This window comes from Rhinolophus ferrumequinum (assembly GCF_004115265.2).
Source record: "Rhinolophus ferrumequinum isolate MPI-CBG mRhiFer1 chromosome 15 unlocalized genomic scaffold, mRhiFer1_v1.p scaffold_54_arrow_ctg1_1, whole genome shotgun sequence".
Taxonomy (NCBI): Eukaryota; Metazoa; Chordata; class Mammalia; order Chiroptera; family Rhinolophidae; genus Rhinolophus; species Rhinolophus ferrumequinum.
In genome coordinates, this window is record NW_022680357.1 from 15,343,635 (window position 1) to 15,368,804 (window position 25,170).

Consider the following 25,170-nt stretch of genomic DNA (forward strand, 5'->3'; position numbering starts at 1 on the left):
GACTATTTTGTAACTACCAATTTGTACTTCCTAATCCCTTCACCTTTCTCACCATTTCCCCAATCCCCCTCCCATCTGGCAACCATCAGTTTGTTCTCTACATCTGAGTCTATTTCTGTTTTGTTTGTTCATTTATTCTGTTCTTTAGATTCCACATATAAGTGAGATCATATGGTATTTGTCTTCCTCAATCTGATTTATTTAGCATAATACCCTCTAGGTCCATCCATGTTGTTGCACATGGTAAGATTTCATTATTTCTTATGGCAGAGTAATGCTCCATGTACCACAATTTCTTTATCCAGTTGTCTATTGATGGGCATTTTGGTTTCCATATAGCGCTGCAGTAAATGTAGGGGTGCATTTGGATTAGTGTTTTGGATTTCTTTGGCTAAAGACCCAGGAGCAGAATTGCTGGGTCATAAGGGAGTTCTATTTTTAACTTTTTGAGGAGCCTCCATACGGTTTTTCATAGTGGCTGCACCAATTTGCAATCCCACCAAAAGCGCACAAGGATTCCTTTTTCTCCACATCCTCACCAACACTTGTTTGTTGATATATTGATGATGGCCATTCTGACAGGTATGAGGTGATATCTCATTGTGGTTTTAATTCTTTGAGCATCTTTTCATACGTCTGTTGGCCATCTGTATGTCCTCTTTGAGAAATGTCTATTTAGGTCCTCTACACATTTGTTAATTGGATTGTTTGGAGTTTTTTGGTGCTGAGTTGTGTAATTTTTTTTTTAATAAATTTTGGATATTAACCCCTTATCAGATGTATCTTTGACAAATATCTTCTCCCATTCAGTAGGATGTCTTTTTGTTTTGTTGACAGTTTCCTTTGCTGTGCAAAAGCTTGTAGTTTGATGTAGTCCCATTTGTTTATTTTTTCTTTTGTTTCCTTTTCTTAATGAGATATATCAGTAAAAACTTGGACGATTTTTAAATCTCGTTATTTGTTTTTTGTTATTGTTGAGATGTAGGAGTTTTAAGATATATATTCTGGATAGTAACAATTTATCAGATATATGATTTGCAAATATTTTCCCTCATTCCTTAGGTTGCCATTTCGAGTGTGGACCTCGAAAGGAGTATATCTGCCAAGAAGGACTCCTTGTGGTTAACTGGACACACATTTATAACTAGAGTCTAGCAGTCATTGCTGACAGAAGCCTCTCATACACTCTGCATTCCCGGGAAAAGCCGTAGACTGAGCTGAACTCAGGGAATTCCTGGTATCATCTTCCAAATACTGGACCGAGACCTGCCCTGTCTAATCATTTGCATCTGTACCGACCAATCAGAGCAGCTCCACAGTGACCAATCAGAACACAAGAATCCAACCAATCAGTATAGTGCTATTTGGACCAGTCAGACTGTGCATATTTGGATTCCTCATTTGCATAAAAATGGACCAATCAGGAACCAGGGCAGGAACTTTCGCTATAAAAAGCACCCTCTCCCTGTCTCTAGGAGCACACTTTTGGTTTCTAGCAGAGGGTGCGTTTTCCATTTGCAAACTGTTTGCCTGAGAAAGGTTTTACCTTTTACCACACCCCACACTTGGGACTCCTGTTGGCAGTAGCTTGGTGGCAGTAACCTTTTGTTGACACTCGTCATCATAAATTTTAATAGCCCTCTCTCACCTGACCTATCAGCTCTATGAAGTGAAGGGCAGTGTCTGCCATTCTAGTCCCCCAGTGTCTAGCTGTTGGGGAAAGTCCTTGAGAGGATGTGACCACCAGCTGCCCAGAGAGCTGGGCCCTGGCAATCTGACAGTTGTCAGGAGTGCTGGATCCTGGGGCACAGGGCGGCTCCTCACTTGCTCCCCTGTCCTTGGAATGAAAGTTCTGCCCACACTAAGAGAGGTTTCAAGAATGCAGCCTTAAGAGAGCAATGAGTTGTGGAGACCATCTGGACGGTACACATGACTGAACCCAGTTAGGGCCTCTATAGAAACGGCAAGATTCTGGCCTGTGGGTGTGGAGACCTACTCGTCTTGTGGCCTCGTAAGTAAGTTCCCTTGGTTGGCAACCCTGCCCACCCACCCATCTGGATGGAGCAGTTTGTCTCTCTCTGCCCTCTCTTCTTGCCCTCTATGTTGGAGTGGGGGGCGGTTTCAGATTTCACCGGAGAAGCTCCAGAGTTTTTACTAGTGCCAGGGCTGGTGCATACCAGGTCTTCCCCAGATATTTCCTGAAGGCAATAAGGAAAGGATGAATAAATCCTCCCGGAAGAACCGGGAGAGGCATTTGGGAACACCCTATGGCAAGTGTAGTAAGAGATACGATTTTAAATCATTTAGGAGCTGTAGTTTAGAAAAAGAGAGACAGGTGAAATTAATTTTAATCATATATTTTACTTAAACTGTATCCAAAATATTATCATTTTAACATGCAATCAATTTAGAGCTTGTAAATGAGGTTTTAAAAAATCCTTTTTTCGTCTTATGTCTTAAAAACACCTCAGTTCATTGGAGCCACTATTTCAAGTGCTTCATAAGGGCGTGTGGCTAGTGGCGAATGCTTGGGAGAGTGCAGCCCAAGCCGGTGGCCCTCCAGGTCCTCTGGGACCCTGCAGTACCCAAGCCGGCGCCTGGCATCTGGTGGGCGCTTGGTAAGGTGTGCTGGATGGAAGGAAAGAATGAATGCAGCCCTGGGGCAGTGAATAGAGGTCTCCGATGCCAACAGGTGTACAAACCCCGCTCTCACAGGAACTTGGCTTGATTCCAAGAAGAAAGCGATCAGCCTTCCAGGCAGGAAGTCCAGCTCTGGTGCTAGGACACGCAGCCTACCGGACTGCCCCAGGCCGGGGTCTCCAACGTGCCATGACCCTGCGGGTGAGCAGACAGGGCGGGGGCTACGGGAGCGCCAGGTGCAGGGGATGGGTGACGGCTGGTGGGAGGTAACACGGCTCACCAGGTTCTGGGACCAGCGCTGGGACAGACTTCCCAGGTATCCACCGCGACCGGGCGACTTGCGAAGCCCCCTCCTTGGCTCTGATAGGGGATCGATGGGAAAAATGGGGCGCCTCACTGGGGATGTCCCCAACGTGCTTGGCAGCAAGGTGGCCAGAGATGGCACCCGTGGCTGGGGGAGTGGGTGGAGGTGGGGACGAGTAATGTGGGGAGACCCACCCAGGGTCGGGAATCTGGGAGTGGGGTGATCCGGGTGGTGGCTCCAGCTCTGGGTGGCCGCGCGCTGACCTCCGGCTAGGAAAGCTTCGAGGATCAAGGAGCGCACATCGGTCGCCCCCATTCAGCGGGCTCGGCAGTTGCAGGGAGGGAAGAATAATCGCGCCCATTTATCGGGCGCTCAGCCTGCTGTGTCTGACCGGGTTAGCTGACCGGGTTAGCTTTTCTCTGCGCAGCCACTTGTTTCGGATCGCAGGCTTTGGAATCTCAGTTTATGCGCTGTGCGCCTCTGGGCAAGTTACCTACCCTCTCTGGACTCCAGTTTCCACCTCTGTAAAAGAAGAGCTGAAACTAGAGGACGCCCCCCCACCCCCAAAGGATTTCTGTGGGCCTTCTGTGTGCTAGGGACCCAGGCAGCACTTCCTAAAGGTTAGATGTTGTTATTTCCCCAGGGTTCAGCTCCTGAGATAGGATCTCCAGGCCTCATTTTACCCATGAGGAGACGTGGCCTCAGACAGGTTAAGTAACTTGCCTTCGCAATTAGATGGAAACAGCAGCTCTGAAGCCAGGAAGTCGAACTCCAGAGACTGGACCTCAGTGTCTAATGCAGGTCCCACTTTTTCCTACAAAGATGGAGAGAGGTGGGGCTAAGATGCTCCTGAGATCCCTTCTCTCCGCCTGTGAAATGGGTACACTAATAGCACCTAACCAGTGGATTAACTGAACCAACACACAGCATGCCACAAGCCCCCAGGGTAGGATGGTTTTTTTTTCGGTTTTGCTTGCAGACACTCCCCCAGTGCCTGGCACATACGAGATGCCCAATTAATACTTGTTGAATGACTAAGGAGCACCTACTCCTTTTTGTCCTTACAATAATGCCTGCTCGCCCCACAGGCCTGACGAGGAGACTGAGGCTCAGAAAGGTTAAGTGACTCGTGGGAGGTGACGGGGTGCCTGGTAGACGAATCAACATATGAACCCAGGTCTGTTTCCTCCTCCAGTCTGTTTGGTCTTGACATCCAATCCAGGTTCCATCATCTCCTGGTAGGGTGACTGTGGCAAGTGACTTCACTCTTCTGTGCCCCAGTTTCCTTATATCTAAAATGGGGACACTAATGGTACCTACACCGTGTTGTTTTGTCAGGATTAAATAAAGAGAAAGCATTCTGCGCAGTGCTGGCATGTCGCAGGAACTCAGTAAACAGTGGTACCGTGACTGCCGACGGCCCACTCGTAGAGTGGAGGGGAGGCAGAGAGGAGAGCGGAGGTCAGAGTCCCCGTTTGCTCTCTGGAACATTCCTGAGCACAAAGGGAGGGGTGTTACAGGTGTCCCGCTCTCCCTCTCATGTGCAGGGGGAAGTCACAAGGAACTGCAACCCTTCTGTTGCACTCTCTGCTTCAGTTGATTCCTTGTTGGCAGATGAGGCTTTTAGGAGCAGGATTTCAGGTGGCAAGGACAGTTATGCAGTGGTGATTCTAGCTACACCTGTTTAAATATCATCTCTAAGTATCATCCAGCTCTGGGACTTTGTCAAGTTGCTTTCTGAGCCCCAGTTCCCTGATCTGTTAAATGGGCCCAATAATAGGACCTCATAGGGTTGTCAGAAGGGAAATCTGAACTCATGTCTGGACGGCATTTGGCACAGTGTGTGGCACATAACTCCTGGCAGCTGTTGTTGCCTGTATTATTTGATGCTTGAGGTTTCTTTCTTTCTATCCTGACCTTAGGATCTGCTGCTATGCAGGTGAAACTATTGCAGGAGGATTAAATAAAGTGCCTTTCCCTCAAACTCCTCGTGTGGAGAGTCGCACTCCAGGGATTCCCCACTCATCAAATCCTTGGAGCTTTGTGTGCTCATAGAGCAAGTGCTGCCCTGAAGTGTGCCAGAGCAGTTCCTGGGGACAGTTAAGCTGGCATGTGATGGGAAGGGCACTGTGCAATGCTTAAGGAACTCCACCCTTTGATGTGGGCACATGGTGGTGGTGGAATCCCAGCCTTTTAGTGTCATTTGAGTCGTTCACATTTGCTCTGTTTGCTCTGTTATGCTAAGAGTTATGCTAAGCTCCAGCTCTAGTAATCAATGGAATCTGGGCTCCAGAGCCGGGCTGCCTGGGTTCCAATCCTGCCTCTGCCACTTTTTAGCGGTGTGGCCTTGGGCCGAGTTCCTTAACCTCTCTGTGCTACAAATCTGTAAAATGGGCTGATTGTAAAATACCTAACTAATAGAGCTGCTGTGAGGATTAAATATAAACAACATATATATGGTGATAAGAACAACATCATGATAAACATTAGCCATTTATGTATGTCATGAGTCTCTCCATTTTACAGCTGAGGAAACTGAGGCTCAGGGAAATGAAGAATCTGTCCAATGACAAAGCAATCCTTTCTTCTCTCGCAACTGTCCATTCATTTCCATTCCACTGCCACCATCTTCATTCAAGCCTCCCTCTTTCCATGCCCGAATTCCTTCAGCTGACCCTATCTAGGATCTCTGTTTCTTGTGTTTGGGGCTCCCAGCATCTGCTGCTTCCAGAAGGTTCTCTCTCTCCTTCACTTCCAAAACTTTAGGGGTTTCCCAGTGATCTTGGACACAGTTCTTTTTGTTTTACGCTTTCCATTGTTTTATCTGATTAATAATATAATGCATAAACAAGTTACTTTAAAAATGTATGCCTTATAAAACTGCAATTTCATCCCCTGGTGATAATCATTATTCAGAGTTTCATGTATGTCCCTGTAGGTTTCTTCCCCTTCCCCCAATATAATAAGATAAATCTTTTTTTGAGTTGTCTTTAACAAAAATGAGATCATACTATCCAAACTATGTGCAGTGCACAGCAGAAAATTTTCAAAACTTAATTTATTTGTTGAGCACTACATTTCCACGTGGTGTAAAATCCAAAAGATGTCTAAGCAAATGTCGAAAAAACTCTCCCTTCGTATTTGTCCCCAGCTACCCTGTAGCTCACTCCAGAAGCTTGCCAATTTACAGTCTGCCTGCAAAGAAAGGAAGAAACATGTAATTACAGTTTCCAGGGCAGAATATGTGTCATAAACCACACTATATAAGAACATGGTATAGTTTCTAGAAATATATGGAAATGGAGGTGGAGAAAAAACTTTACAAGGGAAAAATCTGAGGTGCTACTTTTCTTCTCCTACGTAATGGGGAGTTGGGAGATACAAAGTTCACGGAACATATCATCCATAGCAGTGGCTCTCAACGGGGACAGTTTGCAAAACGAGGACATTTGTCTATTTCTGGAGACATTTTTGGTGGTCCCAGTTTGTGGGGGTGGCGATGGCGAGTGTTCTACTAGCATCCAATGGACAGAAGCCAGGGATGCTGCGAACATCCGACAATATTCAGGACCGCTCCGCACAGCAGAGAACTATCTGACCCCAAATGTCAATAGAGCCGAGATTGAGAAACCCTCACTTATACCTACAAAGAATTACTGCCAGGTCCTTTTGCTCGGACTCCAACCTGGCTCAGCTCCATACTGATTGGCGCGCAGGACCCTGCATCCCACGTGTTCCATGAGTCACGTGTTCCATGAGTCACGTGCTGCCAGGTCCCGTCATCTCACCTCAGGAAGGGCAGACAGTTCTTGTGGCAAATAAAACCATCTTCTTGGCAATCACGACCTACCTCCGCTCATTTTAAGACCTTTCCTTTGATCATACAATTTATAGGATAAGTCAAGTCTCTGTCTCCATCACGGGTAAATCCCGCCTTTTTTTTTTTGGAAAGGTGGTGGTTTACATTTACTACAGGCGCCTTTCATAAAATACATGAAAGGGTGGCACCCGTACCTATGGGCCTCCAATGCTCGCAAATCATAGAAATAGGACTTTCTACTCTTCTTCTAAATGATTCAAATGCCATAGGAAACAGGACTGTGTGTTCTGGCGTACATAAACCTATGGAAATCTTACCCAGCCCTGGGTCGTCTACTTCCGTCTTTCTTTCCAGAGAGGTAGAGTATATCTTCCCCATTTTGTCCATGGAGGGCAGGAACTGAGACTCTGAAGGGTCTCATCTCAGGGGGGTAGAGTCTTAAAGTGCCAGAGTCAGAATTTGGTCAAGTCTGCAGCCCTGAAGGTGGGCCGGTTCCACGCATGGAAGCAGCTGTGGTTCCAGAATGTGGGGTGTCCTTCATGCCTGCAGGGACGTGCCATCGTCATTGTGAAGTGAAACCCTTAAGGGCTGCGTCTACAGAATAAAGTGGCCCGTGCCTGAGGGTATCTAATGGAGCATCCGGTTGCAGAAGAATTCTTTATTGAATAAAGGAAACGATAGTTTCTTTCTATTCTACCTTAGTCTCTAGGGTGGGAGGGAACCACCACCACCACCACCACCACCACCAACAACAACAACAACAACAAAACCAACCAACAATGCTACTGTTCCTTATGGTGTCCAAGAAATAGAATAATCTCTAGAAAGGACTTTGTTCTTTTTATTGCACTGATACGGAAATAACATTGATGCGAGGGAGGGCTTGGTGTTCAGGAAGAAATACCCAGTTTGGTCTCTGAGTTAGGGCTGCTTCACCGCAATGCTAGCACACAGAGGCCAGGGTACAGACGCAATGTTGGAGGTCGAGGACTGATTTGTGTTTAGTGGGTAAGACCCAGTTAGTGGTTATTCTTTGGCTGACAAAGGGAGACCAGGGTGGCATAAAATTGTCACAAGACGGTAAACATCCCCTCCCTGGGAGCCCAGCAATGTGACTAAGAGATCAAACAGCATTGTGTTCAAGGCAGAAAAAGATGGGTCAGTAAAAAAGAGAGGAGTCACTGTCTCTGCAGAGTGGAGAAGAAGCACCTACAGGTAAGAGAGGGTGCTTTGCCGGACGGCGGGGACATAGACACAATGGGGAACACTTGGGAATGTGTCATGGGACGAGGACAGAAACTGGGGCTTTCCTGTAGCTTATCGCCAGATGCAGGTACAGAAAACTGCACAATAAATATTTGTTAGAGGAAAGAATGACTGGGGAAGTAGGAGGCGAGAGAGAATGTGTTGGCCATAAAAGCTCAAGAGCTGTCTCTCTGAGTTGGAATCTGGGCTTCCCTGGGTCGTAACTAGAGACTCTGGGTGAGTCATTGTATTTGCTGGCCTTAGTTTGCTTGTCTGTACAATGGGTAGTATGCTAACAGCTCCCACCTCCACGGGTGGACATTCGGGCTAATAAGAAAATGTGGTGCACTGTAAGCACTCAATAAATGTTCCGTCTAACTCCTTCTGCTCTTCCTTCTTGTGTTTCTCTTCTTCCGCTGAGAACAATGATGTTGATGATAATAATCAAAGTTCAGAGAGGAAGGGGTTGAAATCCCATTCTGCCTCTGTTTAGCTGTGTAACTCTGGGCAAATTACTTAACCTCTCTGGGCCTCACTGTGGTCATGAGGTGGGGATAATGAATCCTCTCCATAAGGTTGCTTGAAGAGTCAATTGCTACTGCATGGGAGAGGCGTGCAGTGCCTGGAGCTCCAGTAAGTGCTGTGTAAATGGTGCTGTCTTTATGCTCTGTATTATGCCAGGATGCAGTCAGGTTCAAGGTTGAAGGTCAGAGAATCACTCCTTGTTGGCCACGAGTTCCCAGAGTGGAGTGCTAGGAGACAGGACTCTCTTACAGCTTAGTTGATTTCCTATCTCCTAAGGGTCAATGTTCCCCAAGATAAACCCCAGCTGAGGAAATGCTAATCAGTAGGTTGGGTCGTTTCTAGGAAGGACGGCCTTATTTGTGGGGAAAGAAAGAAGGGGCTGCGTGAGATTTCTGTATTTTCACAAATGCCAGAACAAACAAGTTCCGTTTCCTATAGCATTTGAATCTGGGTGCACGTCATTTCGAAAAAGAGAAGGAAGTCCTACTAAATTTCTTGAAAATTTAGTCAATTTCGTGGTGAAGAGAAAGCATGAATGACAAGAAGACATAACCTTTTTATTCTGTTTAGATTTTTCTGCTCCTGTTCGTGGCTTTGATACAGATCTCTTGCACACACAGACCTTATTTTCTGTAGGGTCCAAGCCTATGGCTATGAAGGTGCCTGGGTCAGAGGCGGAACACGCCCTGGAAAACCCCAGGGGGCCATGTTTAGTTAGGGGAGGGTTTTGTTAAACTTGTGATTAGAGGTTTTTAGGGGAGGTTTTTGTTAAACTGGTGATTAGAGGTTTTGCCCTCACATGCTTTTAAGAAACTGTTTACATTGCCTGTATTTCCTTGTTCTAAACATTACATACTTCAGATACAGGATTCTAAAGCATTTGTTTGTAGTGGCATCAATGATGACAGCCAGACTAATCGTTGAGTGAACCTGATAAGCCCAGAAGAACAACAAAGCCCCTGTGAGCAAACAAAATCAACGTCTCTGCTGAAATGGGGGTGTGTTTGAGCCTTGGATGGCCTGGTGCCCTGGCAACCTCTCGGAACGTGTGGTAGCCTTCACGCTTTGTGTTGGAATTATCTTTCCAAGATCAGGAGAAAGGCATAGAACCTTCCAGAACTGTGACTATGAAAGCTTGGTTGAAATGAGATGCCAGGGAATGAGCCATTTCTTCTTTTTAAGTTCTTTTTTCTTCCTTTTCAGGAATTCTTAGAAGCACAAACTTGAGTGTGTGTGTGTGTGTGTGTGTGTGTGTGTGTGTGTGTGTGTTGGGGGAGGGGGCGAGTAGGGAATTATATTATTGCGTAACACCCATTGTTCCCCAAAATTTAGTCGTTTGCGTTCCACCTTCATAATGTTTGCCCTGTTTCTTACCATGCGTACTAATATTTATTCTTTTTACCTAATAGATTTGTTTTGAAAGGAAACACGTCATTATTGTATATGGGAAACATATCGCTGGCTTATAAATATAGGTGACTATATATTTATATGCATATAGGGAATACCAAACCGTGTTATAAAATTCTAGCTGGATTATCTTGAGTGAAAGCAGCTCGTCTCAAAGGGCTGCATTCTGTGCAATTCCATCTACATGACATTTTGGAAAAGGCAAAACTATCGGGATGGGGAAATACCTCCGTGGTGGGCAAAGGGTGGGTGGAAGGAGGGGTTGAGGACAAAAGGGTGGCTGGAGACAGTTTTGGGGTGATGGGACCGCTCTGTGTCCTGATTACAGTGGTGGCTACGCCTGTGTTCAGACTCACAGAAACGTGCACCAAAAATATTGCACTGTATGTTGATTTAAAAAACACAACAGTTAAATTCTTGTCGTAAGTTGTGGCCTCATGAAGGTTCTGAGCTTGGAGCTTTTCTCTGTCTTTGTTTGAAAAAGAGACTTTGGCCACTTCAGAGAGGTATTAAAGACCTATTAGAACCAGTGGAGACTTTCCCTAGTTGTTATTTAGAAATATTGAAGGGGAATTAAAATGGAAGGACCTATCGCTACTGATTTTCCACAAGGGAAATGAACCTTTCAAGAATCACCGAACTGATCTGAAACCCTCAATTTATAAATGGGATGTATTTGTGCCAAATGTAGATCCAGGCATGAGAAGAACAGGCCTGAGGGAACCCGTCCCCTCCCTTGGCCCCTCCCCTCCCCCTTCCTTTTTCTCCCCTCCCCTAGAGAAGCCCCGCTGGTGCCGGTGTAGGTTTGTTTCTCTTCCCACAGGCTGAGATTGGCCACCACCAAGATGTACTCCAAGCGATGGATGAGATGAATGAAAACTTGGTGGGGCAGCATTCATTCATTCATTCATTCGTTCCACAATATTAAGTCAGTGCCTCCTACATGCCAGGCACGCTGTTAGATGCTGAAGGTACAGTGAGCAAAATAGAATAAGCCCTGTCCTTACAAAGCTCTCAGCCCAGTGGAGGACAAAGATTGAACAATACATGCATCAAGTTAGCATATAATTACAGTCTGGTAAGTCCTAAGGGGAGAGGGCAGGGTGTTGCGAGAAACTTTCAAGGGGAACTATTTGGATGTGGAGGGGAAAAGGAGACCGCTCTGCGAAAGAGCAGTTAGCCATGCCAAGAGTGGAGGGAAAAGCATTCTAGGCCGAGGGAATGGCCTGTGCAAAGGCCACGATCCAGAAAAACAGGCCAGGGAGTATAGTGCAGGGGTCGGCCATGCAGTTCAAATGTGATCTGTGAACTAAGAATGGTTTTTATATTTGGAAATTATTGACAAAACTCAAAAGAATAATAAGTTCATGGCACATGAAAATGATGACATTTACATTTTGGTGTCCAGAAATTGGAATGTACACACCCACTCAATTATGCATTGTCAGGGGCTGTCAGCTGTCTTTGTCAAGTGCAGGTGGAGTGGGGAATGCATTCAGGGCTGATAATTTCTAAATTTTCTTTTATTGCTGTGATGAATGCCATGTTCAGCATGTCAATCATGGTTTTATTGTGCTTGTTTTGAGGCTTTAAGTAAATGGCACAGTTTACAAACTCAAAACACTTTGTAGCTCACTTTGATTTATTTTTAAGCCTCCAGCTTTTTTGGGGATTGGGGGAAAAAGGCATTCACACAGTCAACTTATTCCAGCTTTTTCTCTCCCTTTTCCTCCCATAGTGCTTTATTGTTTTACTCATTTTAAAAAATAGTTTTCGTTTTAAATTGACCGTGGTTTGGAAAAATTCTTGTCTCCTTTTTTCCCATTTTTCCTACTTTTATAATTGTGTCAAATACACGTAAAATTAAATTTGCCATCTTAACCATTTTTAAGTATACAGTCCAGTAGTGTCAAGTACATTCACAATGTTATACAACCAATCTCCAGAACTTTTTTGTCTTGCAAAAACATCCAATCTCCAGAATGTTTTTGTCTGCAAAACATCTTGCAAGAACTTCAACTAACAACACGCTGTTTTCTATGTCTATGAGTTTGACTGCTCTAGGCAACTCATATAACTGGCGTCATACAGTATTTGTCTTGTTCTGACTGGCTTATTTCACTTAGCACAATATCCTTAAGGTTTACCCATGTTTTAGCAGAGTCAGACTTTCCTTCCTTTTTAAGGCTGAATAATATTCCATTGTTTATTCGATACCAATTTTGTTTATCTATTGATCTGTGAATGAACTCGTGTGTTGCCTCCACTTTGGGGCCCTGGTAAATAATGCTGCTACGAACATGGGGGTACATATATCTCTTTGAGGCCCTGTTTTCGATTTCTTTTGGATATATACCCAGAAGGGGCATTGCTAAATCACATGGTAATTCTATTTTTAATTTTTTGAGGAACCATCCTACTGTTTGCATAGCAGCTACACTCTTTTACATTCCCACCAACAGTGCACAAGGGTTACAATTTGTCCACATCTTTACCAACACTTGTTATTTTCTGTTTTGGTGGGGGTTTTTTGCTTTTTTTTTTTTTTTTATAGTGGACGTCCTAATGGAGATCAAGTGATATCTCATTGTGGTTTTGATTTGTATTTCTTAATGATTAGTGATGTTGAGCGTCATTTCATATACTTTTTGGCCATTTGTATGTCTTCTTTGGAGAAATGTCTATTCAAGTCCTTTGGCCATTTTAAAATCCGATTATTTTCGTTCTTGTGGTTGAGTTGTAGAAGTTCTTTAAATATGCTGGATATTAATCCCTCCTCAGATATATGATTTACAGTTATTTTCTCCAATTCCATGTGTCGCCTTTTCACTCTTTTGGTTGTGTCATTTAATGACAGAAGTTTAAATTTTTTAATGTAGTCCAATTTGTCTATTTTACTTTTGCTGCCTGTGCTTTTGGTGTCACATCTGAGAAATCATTGCCAAATCCAATGTCATGAATCTTTCCCTCTGTTTTCTTCTAAGAGTTTTATAGTTTTAGGTCTTACTTTTAGGTCTTTGATCCATTTTGAGTTAATTTTTATATATAGTGTAAGGTAAGAGGCCAACTCCATTCTTTTGTATGCAGATATCCAGTTTTCCCAACACCATTTGTTGAAAAGGCTGTCCTTTCCCCCACTGAATGGTTTTGGCACCTTTGTCAAAAATCACTTGATCCTCTATAAAAGGGCTTATTTCTGGGCTCTCTGTTCTATTCTCTTAGTCTATGTGTCTGTCTTTATGCCAATTCTTGCTTCCTTTTACTCAGCTTTGTTTATTATTTTCCGGTCTGCCAAGAAGGCTTCTTTTTACGTGGATCAAAATTGTGTTGTTTTTATTTTGTATCTTTAACAAGGGAAGAGGTTCTGCCCCTACTTCCTTTTCTCCTGGAGCAGTCTTCACTGATGGTTCAAAGCAGTGTAAGTAATTGAATAAGTAAATTAAAAAGTGAAGAAGGCAGTCTGCATGGGAGATGATTGAGTGTAAATCAGAAACTTATGTTGCAATCTGTCTGGATTAACTGTCTTTACGAACTTGGAGAAGTTACCAAATCCTTCTAAGCCTCAGTTACCTCATCCATATGATGGGAGCATGAAGAGTCCATCGCGATGAATTGACTGAAGTTCAAGGGGGAACGTGAATGTATATTGCTCTGCTCGATGCCTGGCTCAGAGTAGGCAGTAGAAGTCAGGCCTCAGACGTACACATTTTCTTACTTTGTCCATTTCACTTCCTAACTTAGATTTCACTTTCTCATTCAAAATGCCCTCTCCTTTCTCTTTAATGAGAAAGTCTCCCATCTGCTTCCCTTCCTTTTTCTTTTTCTCCTATAATTTTTTTTTTTTACACGTCAGTGACTTGGAGAGTTGGAAAAGCCCCTTTAAATCTCCCATGTTAATCGCAGTTTAACCTGGTCATTCTCAAATGCAGAGTAGGGGGTGGGGGACTGGGAGGAGTGGTGATTTTGTCCCCCGAAGACATCTGGCAATGTCTGGACATTTCTGGATGTCTCAACTTCAGGGAGATGCTACTGGCAGCTAATGGGTAGAGACACAGACACTGCTAAACATCCTACCGTGCCCAAGACACCCCCCACAACAAAGAATTATCTGGCCCCAAATGTCAATGGTACTGAGAAGGAGAAAAATCTAGTTTACCTGAGGCAAATCCTGCCAGTCTTGTTTTTCTATATTAGCATATTGCACTTGCATTCGTGCAAGCTGTGTATGGCACTGACTGGGTATAATCCAGAGAAAAGGGAAGACAGTTCAATTTGGGGGGTTTTCCTGGTTGTCCTTCATAGGTGACAATGTAAAAATCAATAATAGCCTCTCATCTGTAGCTATTAGAAATTGGTACAACCACTTGGGGGTTATCTCCAGTGAGGTTGAAAACACTGAATCCAAACAACCTGGCAAACCCACTTCCAGATCTCCTCCTCGGGGACCTTTTCTCATGTGGGCACACGGAGACCCCGATGGGGTACACTCGGATCATTTTAACACTGAAAAATGGGAAACGGCCTAAGTGTCCCCAGGAAGAGGAGGAGTGAGGGCAATGCAGTCTGATCATGGAGTGGGGCTGCGTACAGTCTTTAAGGTGGAGAACGCTCCTAGACTGAGTGGACTGCTTACTGACTTCAGTTACTACAACTACCAGCATGGCTAAATCTCAAAGCCCACTCTATGTTTAAAAAAGGCAAGTTGCAGACAATATGTAGGGTAAGATATAGCAAGCCATGCGTATACCTGTTAGGCATTGTCACCTAGTGATACATATATGTGGCCCCACCAGTTGCCTAGGGCTGGTGTAATAAGGCACCCCCACGTACGTGGCTTAAACAACTGCAATTTATTGTCTCACAGTTCCCGAGGCTGGAAGTCCGAATTCCAGGTGTGGGCAGGGGCAGGGTCCCTCTGACACCCGTAGGGGATGTATCCTTAACTTGCCTCTTTCAGCTTCAGGTTCCCCCGACGTTCCTTGTCTTGCGGCAGGATAACTCCAGTCTTACATGGCGTTCTCCCAGCGTCTCTTCACCGACTCCTTCCTCTGTGTGTGTCTGTGTCCACATTTCCCTTTTGTTGAAGACAGCAGTCACATGGATTAGAGCCCACCTTAATGACCTCATTTGACCTTGACCCCCTGTGCAAAGACCTTCTAACCAAATAAGGTCACATGGTGAGATGCCAGGGTTGGGACTTCAATGTACCTTTCTCTGGGGGCGCGATTCAACCCTTCACAGCGGCCAAAGTATAAACAATATGACCTGGAAAGTCACACACTAAAGTCGTGCTAGTGGTGGTTTCTGGACAGAGAAGAAGGGGGAAGTTGGTGGGAAACCGGATCGGGGAAAGGCATAAGAGAGCTTCAACTTTCCTAGTTATGTTTTTATTTCCTTGAAGAAATAAATAAACACAGATCTGGAGTTAACATGAACAAGTCTGGTATTTGCTACTCTCTGTTCTTTTATTCTCTGTGTTTTACTGTAGTACAGTTTTTTTTTTTTTAAATGAGAAAGATCTCTTTTTATTTTTTTATTGGGGAAGGAGAACAGGACTTTATTGGGGAACACTGTGTATTTTCAGGACTTTTTCCAAGTCAGTTTTTGTCCTTTCAATCTTAGTTGTGGAGGGCACAGCTCAGCTCCAGGTCCAGTTGCCGTTGCTAGTTGCAGGGGACGCAGCCCACCATCCCTTGCAGGAGTCGAACGGGCAACCTTGTGGTTGAGAGCCCACTGGCCCATGTGGGAATCGGACAAGCAGCCTTTGGCATTAGGAGCACAGAGCTCCAACCACCTGAGCGACCGGACCAGCCCCATAGTACAGTTTTCTAAGTGCTTCAGAGCAAACAAGCAGGCACTAGAGCCAGTTTCGCACTTGTTGATGTACCTGACTGGGTTGTGCAGTATGCGATAAACTTTTATAGAAGTCAAAGTCCTCTGTTTTCTGATTTCCAGGACGTGTGGCTCTACCTGCGTTCAGCAACTTGAAAAATTCAGACTTCAGACAGTGTCAGAAACTGCAGCCTCCCGGAATCGTGTACAGTCCAGCTCTTATGGAAAGCCAGCCTGAGAGAAGCCCCAAGCTCACCTGACGCAGGTAACTCCCAACAGCCTGTGTAGAACAAGCTCGTTTGCACGGTTTGTATCCTTTTGGGACAAAGTGAGAAAAATACGGAGAGAGGAGTAAGTTTTTATGAAGCGAAATCCAGTCGATTAAAGGGCCTCCCTTCCTTTTGAGATTGGAACCCTCTCCTTTTTTCTTAAATGTCCATAAAATGTTTTATGAAATAACAGTGATGGCAGGTCGTGGTACGGTAGCTGTGGTTGATTTTCATGTCCTCATTTAGCAAAATAAAATGTTTCTCCTCCCCAAAATTAAGAAAAAAAAAATTTAATGGGTCTATTTGAAATCAAATGGATGGTGACTCATTGGAACTAGTTAAGAATTTCTATAGAATCACTTTGATAATTTTGTCGATGGGCCGTAAACATGCATATATCTTATATAATTTGTAGGACTGCAACTAGCATAAGCATCTTTGATTTCATTTACCTTAAAAGGTTTCTCTTGCTGTGTATTGGCACGACAAAGTGCACCCCTTTAGAAAATAAAAGGTACACCTGAAATAATGATTTGTGGCCTCGCTTTGCCGCTTATGGGGTGTGGTCCTGCATTTGCCGATGATCAGGAGTGCTGTTTGATAAGCCCCTGGTTTCTCTGTCCTCTTTCTCTGGGTAATAAATGACCTCAGTTAGCAAAACTAATCTTTGCACAGTTCCTGACTGCATGGCCATGATATTCTAGCCTGGCCCTGCAGCAGGGGATGGGAAAAGGAGGTTAGAGGGGAGAACTATGACCAACCATCTTCTGCTGGCCCATGTAGATCGAAACCATTCTTTTTTTGACAACTTCATGATATTGTATTATGCAGATGTGCTGTTACTGATTTGGCTCATCCCCTGTGGATGAGTTTTTGGATTGTTTAGTGTTTTGTCATTACTCACAAAGCTTGGCCTGACAACGCTTAATGATTCCAGGTTCCTATATTTTATAAGGTCACTTTGGCGGCTGCAGAACAGAGCTTGTGGGTGATTTGCTGGGGCTTATGTTGGCTTAAGTCTGGCCAAGCGAAGAGGCAGCAGGGATCCAGATAAATAGCCTCAATGTGACCTCGTCGCGGTTATAGGATGTCCAGTAAGTCCTCAGTTAACGCTGTGGGTAGGTTCTGCCACTTTTAGTGAAAAAGTGGATAACGAGACCAATGTTCCCACAGGCTAATTGCTATGAACGAGCGTTCAGTTCCTACAGTATCTCATCAACATTATAATGAAACAACACTGAGCGAAATGACATTATTCGAGGACCTGCTGTAATTTAATCTGGAGCATTCCTGGAATGACAAGTGCAAGATTGTTATGATCGCCCATTCAAACCAGGAGGCTTTCAAGGTCAAATAGGGAGTCCACAATTAACAGACTTAGAAGACATATAATTGCTTGGCAATGTGACTGAAAAACCACTGAAACAGTGAAGTGGGAGCCCCTTAATGGGGTGTCCGAAAGAGGACCCAGACTAGATGGTTCAATGGCCCTCATACTCAGTCAGGTACGAGAGCAATAACATTTGGATGGAAATAAAGTATGGATCCTCTCTGTGCTTTTTCCAAGGCACAAAGCGAAACTATTCCTTTGCAAAGGCGGGATATTTTTCCTCTAATAGTTAACAGGAAACTATGAGTAAGGTTCCCAGAAGACCACACCCACTTCATCTGACGATTAACACAAGACTATTTCCTTACAGTTATTTCCTCCTCCTCCTTCTTTCCCAGATCCTTTTCTGTAGGCTTAACTTTTTGTTGGTTTTTGCCCCAGTGCAGGTGATAATGGTTAGAGCACCATTTGTGTCTGAACTGTGACAAAGGTGCATTATACAAGCCCCTGTTAAATGACGTCCGAAGGACAGAGAACCGAACCAACAACCTTGAAACTAGTTGTTGGCTGGTCACATATAACATCTATCTGTCTGTCTATCTATCTATCCTTCTATCTATCTACCTACCCACCCATCCACCTACCTACTTTCTACTCTTTTATCATCTATCTTTGTATCTATCTACGACCAGATCAAGTGAGTAGGGAGGGTGTTCCAATACAGGTATTTGTTTATTGGCTAAAAACCTCCTCACAGACAGTGCCGTGTGAGCTGGTGCATTGTCATGATGCAAGAGCCATGAATTGCTGGCGAAAAGCTCAGGTCATCTCACATTTTCACGCAGCTTTTTCAGCACTTCCAAATAGCAAACTTGGTTCACTGTTTGTCTAGTTGGTACAAATTCATAATGAATAATCCCTCTGATATCGAAAAAGGTTAGCAACATTGTTGCAATAAGTTTGCGAACTTAATTGTCAGACCTCATACATATGTGTGTTTGTGTGTGCTCTGTGAATATATATGTGAAAAAATATATATGTTAATACATTTGTCCAAGATTCTGAGCAAAGATGACCTTACATCAGTCAGGTGAGGCTAAGCTCTGCTGCATCAAGAAACAAACTCGAAATCTCAGTGGCTTAACACATAAGCATTTATTTCTTGCTTGTGAAAATCTTGGTGGGTTGGTGGAAGCAGGGGTGAGCTGTGCTCCATTTAGTCCTGCAGGAACTCTGGCTGGTGAATGGGGCCCCATCTGAAACGTCACTGGTTACCTTGGTAGGGAAACCGGGAGCCAGAGGGTGTGTTTTGGCTCTTACAAGCTTTGGCTTGGAAGTGTCACAGTCACTTATGCTCACAGCCCACTGGCTAGAAATAGCCATATGTCACTGCCTTACTGCAGGGAGCCTGCTCTCCTCCTCACAGTGGCCTGGGGGGCCTCCAGGGTCTCCTCCCCACTCCACTGCTGCTTCTCATCTTGGAATTTCTAGAGCTTCTGAGCTCTTTGCTGGTGACCCTGAGCCCTGGTTTCAGGATTTGGTTTTCTGATCCCTTAGGAAGGGTTCCCATGATACAGTCTTTTCAGAAATTTATCTTGGGAAGAGGTGCGGCTCTCTTGAAAAACTGCTATACTTCCTCTTTTTCACAAGTAGTGAGTATGAAATAACCTGTTATGACTTCCTTTCAGTCTCAGTGAATAAGCTTAAAGCCAAACTTCGTTACAGCCACTAGATCCACCTATGAATTTTGTAGAATTGCTCCTTCCTCTACCTGATTACGAAACGTTTCCTTTTTTTTTTTAATCACGTGCTGGTTGAGAGCATGGCTTTTATTGTCCACCAACCCCCTATCTCCTTTGGAAGGTTCCAAAGTTGACATTATACATCAATTAAAATAGTGATAATAAAATAGCTTCCGTTCTGTGAATGCCTCCTTGGTGCCAGCTGCTGTATGTATCTTTCCTCATTGGTTCCTTATGACAACCCTATGAGATGTTATTGCCAGCATTTGGATGGGTAAGGAAACAGACTCAGAGAGGTTAAGTGGCTTGCCCAAGTCCACACAGCCAGCAATGGAAACTAAACCAGTCCTACCCAATGCCAAGGGCTGCGTCCCTAACCACTTTCATTTCACAGCATCACACAGACGATTCAGTTTAGGTAATCCGTCCTCCCTCTAGCTTTTGTTTTCATTAATTCAGATCTTCTACGATACAAATACAAGAAAACTGGAAGTGTTTGTGAGCCAGAAGCCTTCATTTAAAAGAAAAAAAATCTGGTATAGTGTCCTCTTGGGGAAGTAGAAGGTTTTATATTATAGCTTCTGGTGTAAGTCATTTTAATTTTCTTTTTTAAATTAAGGAGTAATATTTTTACAAAGATGTGCCAAACCCTTAAGTGTACTCAATGAATTTTTACACACACACACACACACACACCCAGGTAACTACCACCTAGATCAAGACATAGAACATCCCAGAAGGTTCCTCTCATCATTTTCCATCTCCTCCTTCCCCAAGGCAATTGCTGTTCTGACTGAGGCCACCACTTCCTAGTTTGCCTGTTCTAAAACTTTGTAGAAATATTACCTACAGTGTGTACTCTTTTGTAGCTGGCTTTTCGACTCAACATTACCTCTGTGAGAGGCATGGTTTTGTTGCACGTAGCAGTTCAGTCTTTGTTCCCGCCGTGCAGTATTTCATCTTATGCACGTGCCGTGATTTACTTCTTTTCCGCTGGTGAATGACATTTGGGGTGTTTCCAGTTTCTGACACCTATAAACAAAAGAGGCTTCTGTGAACACAGTTACTTATCGGTAGATATATTCATTTCTCTGGGGCTGGTATTATGGTACCTGCTTTTCATTTCTTGAATTTAGTAGGCATCATTTGGCTTGTTAGATGTAATGGCTAGGGGTTTTGTAGTCCATGGAAGTCCTAGACCATAAATATATTATCTGGTCTTACAATATAACTGAATGAATGTGTTCAATTTCCATCTTAGGAAAAACAATTAGTAATAAAGCATTCGCATTTAGTTTTCAGAGATCTCAGTTTGTGTAGATGTCCGTTTGCAAAACTCAGCATGTTGGTCAGAATTCTCTTTAATTTGCAAATGACAGAAACCCAACTCCAACTAACTTAAGTCAAAAAGGGAATGTAATGACTGGAGTATCCAGTGGTGAGCAGCCATTAGGCGCGGCTGGGTTCAGGGGCTTAAATAACGTACCAGCATTGGATCCCTATTTCTGTTATCTCTTGGCTCTATTCCCCTCCTTGTTGCCACCAAGGAGCTTCTCTCTTCCCAACATTTCTGAAAAACTCCCAGAATTGAATCTCATTGATTAGGACTGGACTATATACTCTGACCCAATCACTGTGGCCAGAGAGAAAAATAATTCTAATTGGGTCATATATCCACACTTGGCCCATATGGACTGAGGGTAGGGGTGTGACTGAAGGATAAGTGTTACCATAAAAGAGAGAAATAAATGCTGGACAAGGACAAAATACAGAAAAATGGTCTCCCACTGTGCTGAGAAATATGGGATCGAGGTGGCAAACGAACATTCTAAGACTACAGGTGATGACAGAAGGTTAACGTTGTTTTTAGCTCTGATTACTCAACAGAAAGTCGAACCGTTTTCGTTTGCATAGAGATAAGTTGGTAAACATTGGCTGAACTTTAAAAATCATCTACTTCTTTCTTTCAAAGGCATCACCGTTCATCTCCCTGGAGATAGTTTTGTGTTTTATTTTTCTTCCCTGTCGCCCTTCCCATATTGGGTCTGTCCACAAATCCTGTCGATTCTTGCTTTAAATTTTCTCCCTCGCTTATGATATTCTTCACTGTTCCTACTGACACTACACCGGCAGTTCCAAGCTTGCATCCTATCACTGGAGCGAACCCTAGTGAAACAAGAGCACGTCACCCCCAGTCTTGTCAGGACTCTGGAAGACTTTCTAGGGTTTTGTGTCTATTCCTGAATGAAACCCTGTGGCCAGGGCCATGGTGGACACTGATTGGCCAGGCCCGGGTCATGTGACCATCTTGGACTCGGGAATGCCACCAGCTCTTCCTGAATCACCTGGACCAAGAGTCGGGGAGAGGCAGATGTCTGGAGGAAAATCGGGGCATTGATGCCAAAAAGAAGGGGGAGTAGGTAATAGGCAGGTAAAACAGGTATCCGACACACTTAGAAATGAAAACGCCCTCACTTCTGACTTGGAAGTATGCTGTGTCTGTAGAGTCGAGCTCGTGGAACTCATGAAATCATTATTTTCAAACTGGAAGGGATGGTAGCAATCGTCTCCTTACCCAAGTCCTCTAGTTACCATGATGCATTCTTCCTTCGGGCACTCATACTCATTTATGCTTTGAACCCTAGAACCACGAGCAACGAAAGTGCTCACAAAGTCTTTCTTCCTTCCCATCTTTTGGCTCATTGTGCGCCTCCCTCCCAATCGAGGGATTGTGTTGGTCAGGACATAAATGTGGCCACATGGGTCAGAAACCCAAAGAACAGTGGTTCACGTCAGATAGACATCCCTTTGTTTCTTTACGTAAGAGCCCAAGCTGATACGTCAGCACCGGCCTGTGACGTCATCAGCAGCCCAGCCGTCTTCCCGCTGCTGTGCTGCTGTTCTCACATGGGTGCTGCCTTTGTGTGTGCATGGGCCGAGATGGTGTCCTGTCATTCCCAGTTCACAGGAAGCAAGGACTGAGAAAGCAAGGAATACCCCTTCCCTTGAAGCCTGGATGCTGGCTCTGTCACTTCTGCTCACACCCCACTGACCATGCTCATGGCCACACTGAGGTGCCCAGGAGGCTGGGAAACAGAGACTTTATTCTGGGCAGCTGGGTACCGACCTATGCAATAAAGGAAGACGAACACTGGACGGTAACCAGCAATCTCTGCAGGGAAGAAAGGAAAAAAATCTGACCTTTTCTTTCCTTTTTGTTTTGCAGATTAAAGCAAAGATCCCTGAGTAACTGCAAATGCAGGAACACTTGAACCCTCCAGGGTAAAGAATCTGTACCAGCATGTCTGCTTACTACCGGCATAACGAGTATGAGGACGATCCAGATTACCCTGACTATTCAGAGTCTCGGAACTACATGCAGGGGTATTTGAAAACTCAGCGTCATCCAGACTCTCCAGGTCCTCTGAACAACTCAGATTACTCTCAAACCAGGAGCAATCCATACTCTGCAGGCTCCAGAACAAGTTCAGACTATTCCAGGTCTCTAGCAGGAGCAGATTATCCTGGATCTTGGAGTCATCCAGACTACCGTGGCACCAGGAGCAATCCGTACTCTGCAGGTTCCAGAAGTTCAGACTATCTCGAGTCTCTAGCAGAACCAGATTATCCTGGATCTCAGAATAATCCAGACTACCCTGGCACCAGGAGCAATCCGTACGCTGCAGGCTCCAGAACAAGTCCAGATTATCGCAGGCCTCTAGCAGGAGCAGATTATCCTGGATCTCGGAATAATCCAGACTACCCTGGCACCAGGAGCAATCCGTACGCTGAAGGCTCCAGAACAAGTCCAGATTATCGCAGGCCTCTAGCAGGAGCAGATTATCCTGGATCTCGGAATAATCCAGACTACCCTGGCACCAGGAGCAGTCCGTACTCTGCAGGCTCCAGAAGAAGTTCAGACCATCCTGGGTCTCTAGCAGAGCCAGGTTATCCTGGATCTTGGAGCAATCCATATCATCCAGGCTCATCTAGAGAGCCAGACTACTCTGAATCTCGACGAAATCCTGATTTTGCAGGTTCTAAAACCAGTGGAAACTATGCAGGCTCCAGAACAAATCCTGGTGATCTTGGCTCCTTTGAAGAACCAGACTACCCTGGAGCTCCGGGAATCTCTAACTATCCCGGTCCCAGAGACACTTCCAACCATCCAGGATCCAGAAGAAATCCAGAATATGCTGGTTCCAGAATCAACTCATCTATAGACGTTCTGAGTGAGCCTGATTATCCGGGTGCTGAGAATCAACCTAACTCTTCAAACTTTTTGGGGGAACCAGACTATCCCAGTGCTGAGGACTATCAGCAGTCTCCAAACTTTTGGGGAGAGCCTGATTACCCACATGCTGAGGATGGTCGAGATTATGGCTCTTCAAAGACTCCAGAAATGACCAGGGAGTATGACCACTGGGCTGGGGGCTGAGTACTAAATCATCAAGTCAGTGGACCTTGGTTGGCATTATTTGGGTTAGGGACATGGATGATGGTTTCCGTGACCTGAAGTTGTGGCCAGACCTTCCTATCTACCTGTAGATCTCACCTACCTGTAAACCTCACGTGGGCCAGGGACCCTCAGTCTGAGGCTTCAAGCCTTTACCTAAATGTAATCTTTAATCACCTTGGGTTTGGATAACATCCTCCCTAATCTCCTACCTCTTCCTTTCCAAACCCTGCAAAACACTTAGATCCCCAATATTTTGACCTGCTACTTTGCCAGTGAGGGTAGAGTTAAGACGTGACAATTATGAACACAAACATTTTCACCAGAATTAAATCAACAGGAATGCATTATAATCAAGAAAATCTTTTGAAGATCTAACTCCATGAGGTCAATTTAATTCCTCAATTTTTTATTTTTATTTTTATGGCTGAGCCATAAAAAAATCTTCAGTCATCCATTAATTTTTGGTCATTGACAAATTTTACAAGGTGCAGCTCTGGACATGGACAGTGCTGGTTTGGGTGACTTAATTCGCCTAAATCTATTTTTTTTTCCTGGGTTAAATTTTTTCAATGTACGTGTTGCCAACAAGATGTGATTCTTTCTTCAGGTTTTTTAAAAAAAAAAAAACGACAAATTTTATGTGACATTTTAACCAATATGAGTCTCATTTTGTGTGTACTGTTTCTACTAGCAATATTTATGCAATCAACCCAAATGAATGGAATTCCTTGGATGTATCTCAAGGAACAAGTATATGGGATTGGGGTGTGCAGAGGGGTCAAAATGTCTCCAGGTCCTAAATAGTAGGGTTAACAGGACCAGGTCCTTGATTTTTGTCCCCCGGCCTGATTCATCATTCCACAATACATGCACGGTTCCCCATAACCTTTGGGGGAAAGGCCACACCGCTTCATCTCTGAGAACGTTTAAGAATGAGGACGAACTGGGCTAATCGTAAGATGCCAGCCAAAGACCAGCCTGACTTGACCTCCTTTCACCTCTGCTGTCCCCTCCCTACCTCCACCCTCTCTACTCCAGGTCAGTGGTTCTTAATTATCTGACCACCTGGGGAGCTTTAAAAAACAGTCCAGATGCTAGGACCTAACTTTCAGAGCTTCTGATTTAATTGTCTGGGGGTGGGGCCTGGGAATTGGTATATGCATCCAACTGAGAACCATTGCTCTGGGTTCACTGAGTTTCCATAGCATTCCCTTTGTATATTCGGCACTTTCCTGTCTCACGCCTTTATGCGATTCTTCATCCTTGGAATGCCCTCCTCCTAACTCTTTATGTATGAATTGATCTTTCCAAACCCAACTCGGATGTCTCTCTTCCGTGTAGATATTTCCCCCAAACTCCCGACCAGAATTCTTCTCTCCTGCCTCTGAACGACTGGGCCTGTCTTCTCATTGCTTGTGGTTGAGTCTAAGAAGCTCCACCAGATTGTACTGGCAGTTCCTTGAGGGTAGACAGCCATGTGTCTTTATCTTTATGTCCTCACCCCCTAGCCCGTGCCAAACACATGGCTGGTATTCAGTTGGCATTTGGGAAATGGATGGATGGATGGATGGATGGATGGGTGACTGTTCTTACC

General features: G+C 44.5%; 1 protein-coding gene across 1 annotated transcript in view; it reads left to right on the forward strand.

Moving 5' to 3' along the window:
• Positions 1-1,499: 1,499 nt before the first annotated feature.
• The window catches only part of TMC5 (transmembrane channel like 5), a 55,659-nt gene continuing 31,988 nt past the window's right edge, over positions 1,500-25,170 (forward strand). Inside the window, exons 1-4 of the mRNA XM_033101884.1 lie at positions 1,500-2,011; positions 2,716-2,841; positions 15,900-16,041; positions 22,344-23,530. Of these exons, the coding sequence (XP_032957775.1) occupies positions 22,419-23,530 (1,112 nt within the window). The 5' untranslated portion in view covers positions 1,500-2,011; positions 2,716-2,841; positions 15,900-16,041; positions 22,344-22,418. The remainder of the gene's footprint in view (positions 2,012-2,715; positions 2,842-15,899; positions 16,042-22,343; positions 23,531-25,170) is intronic.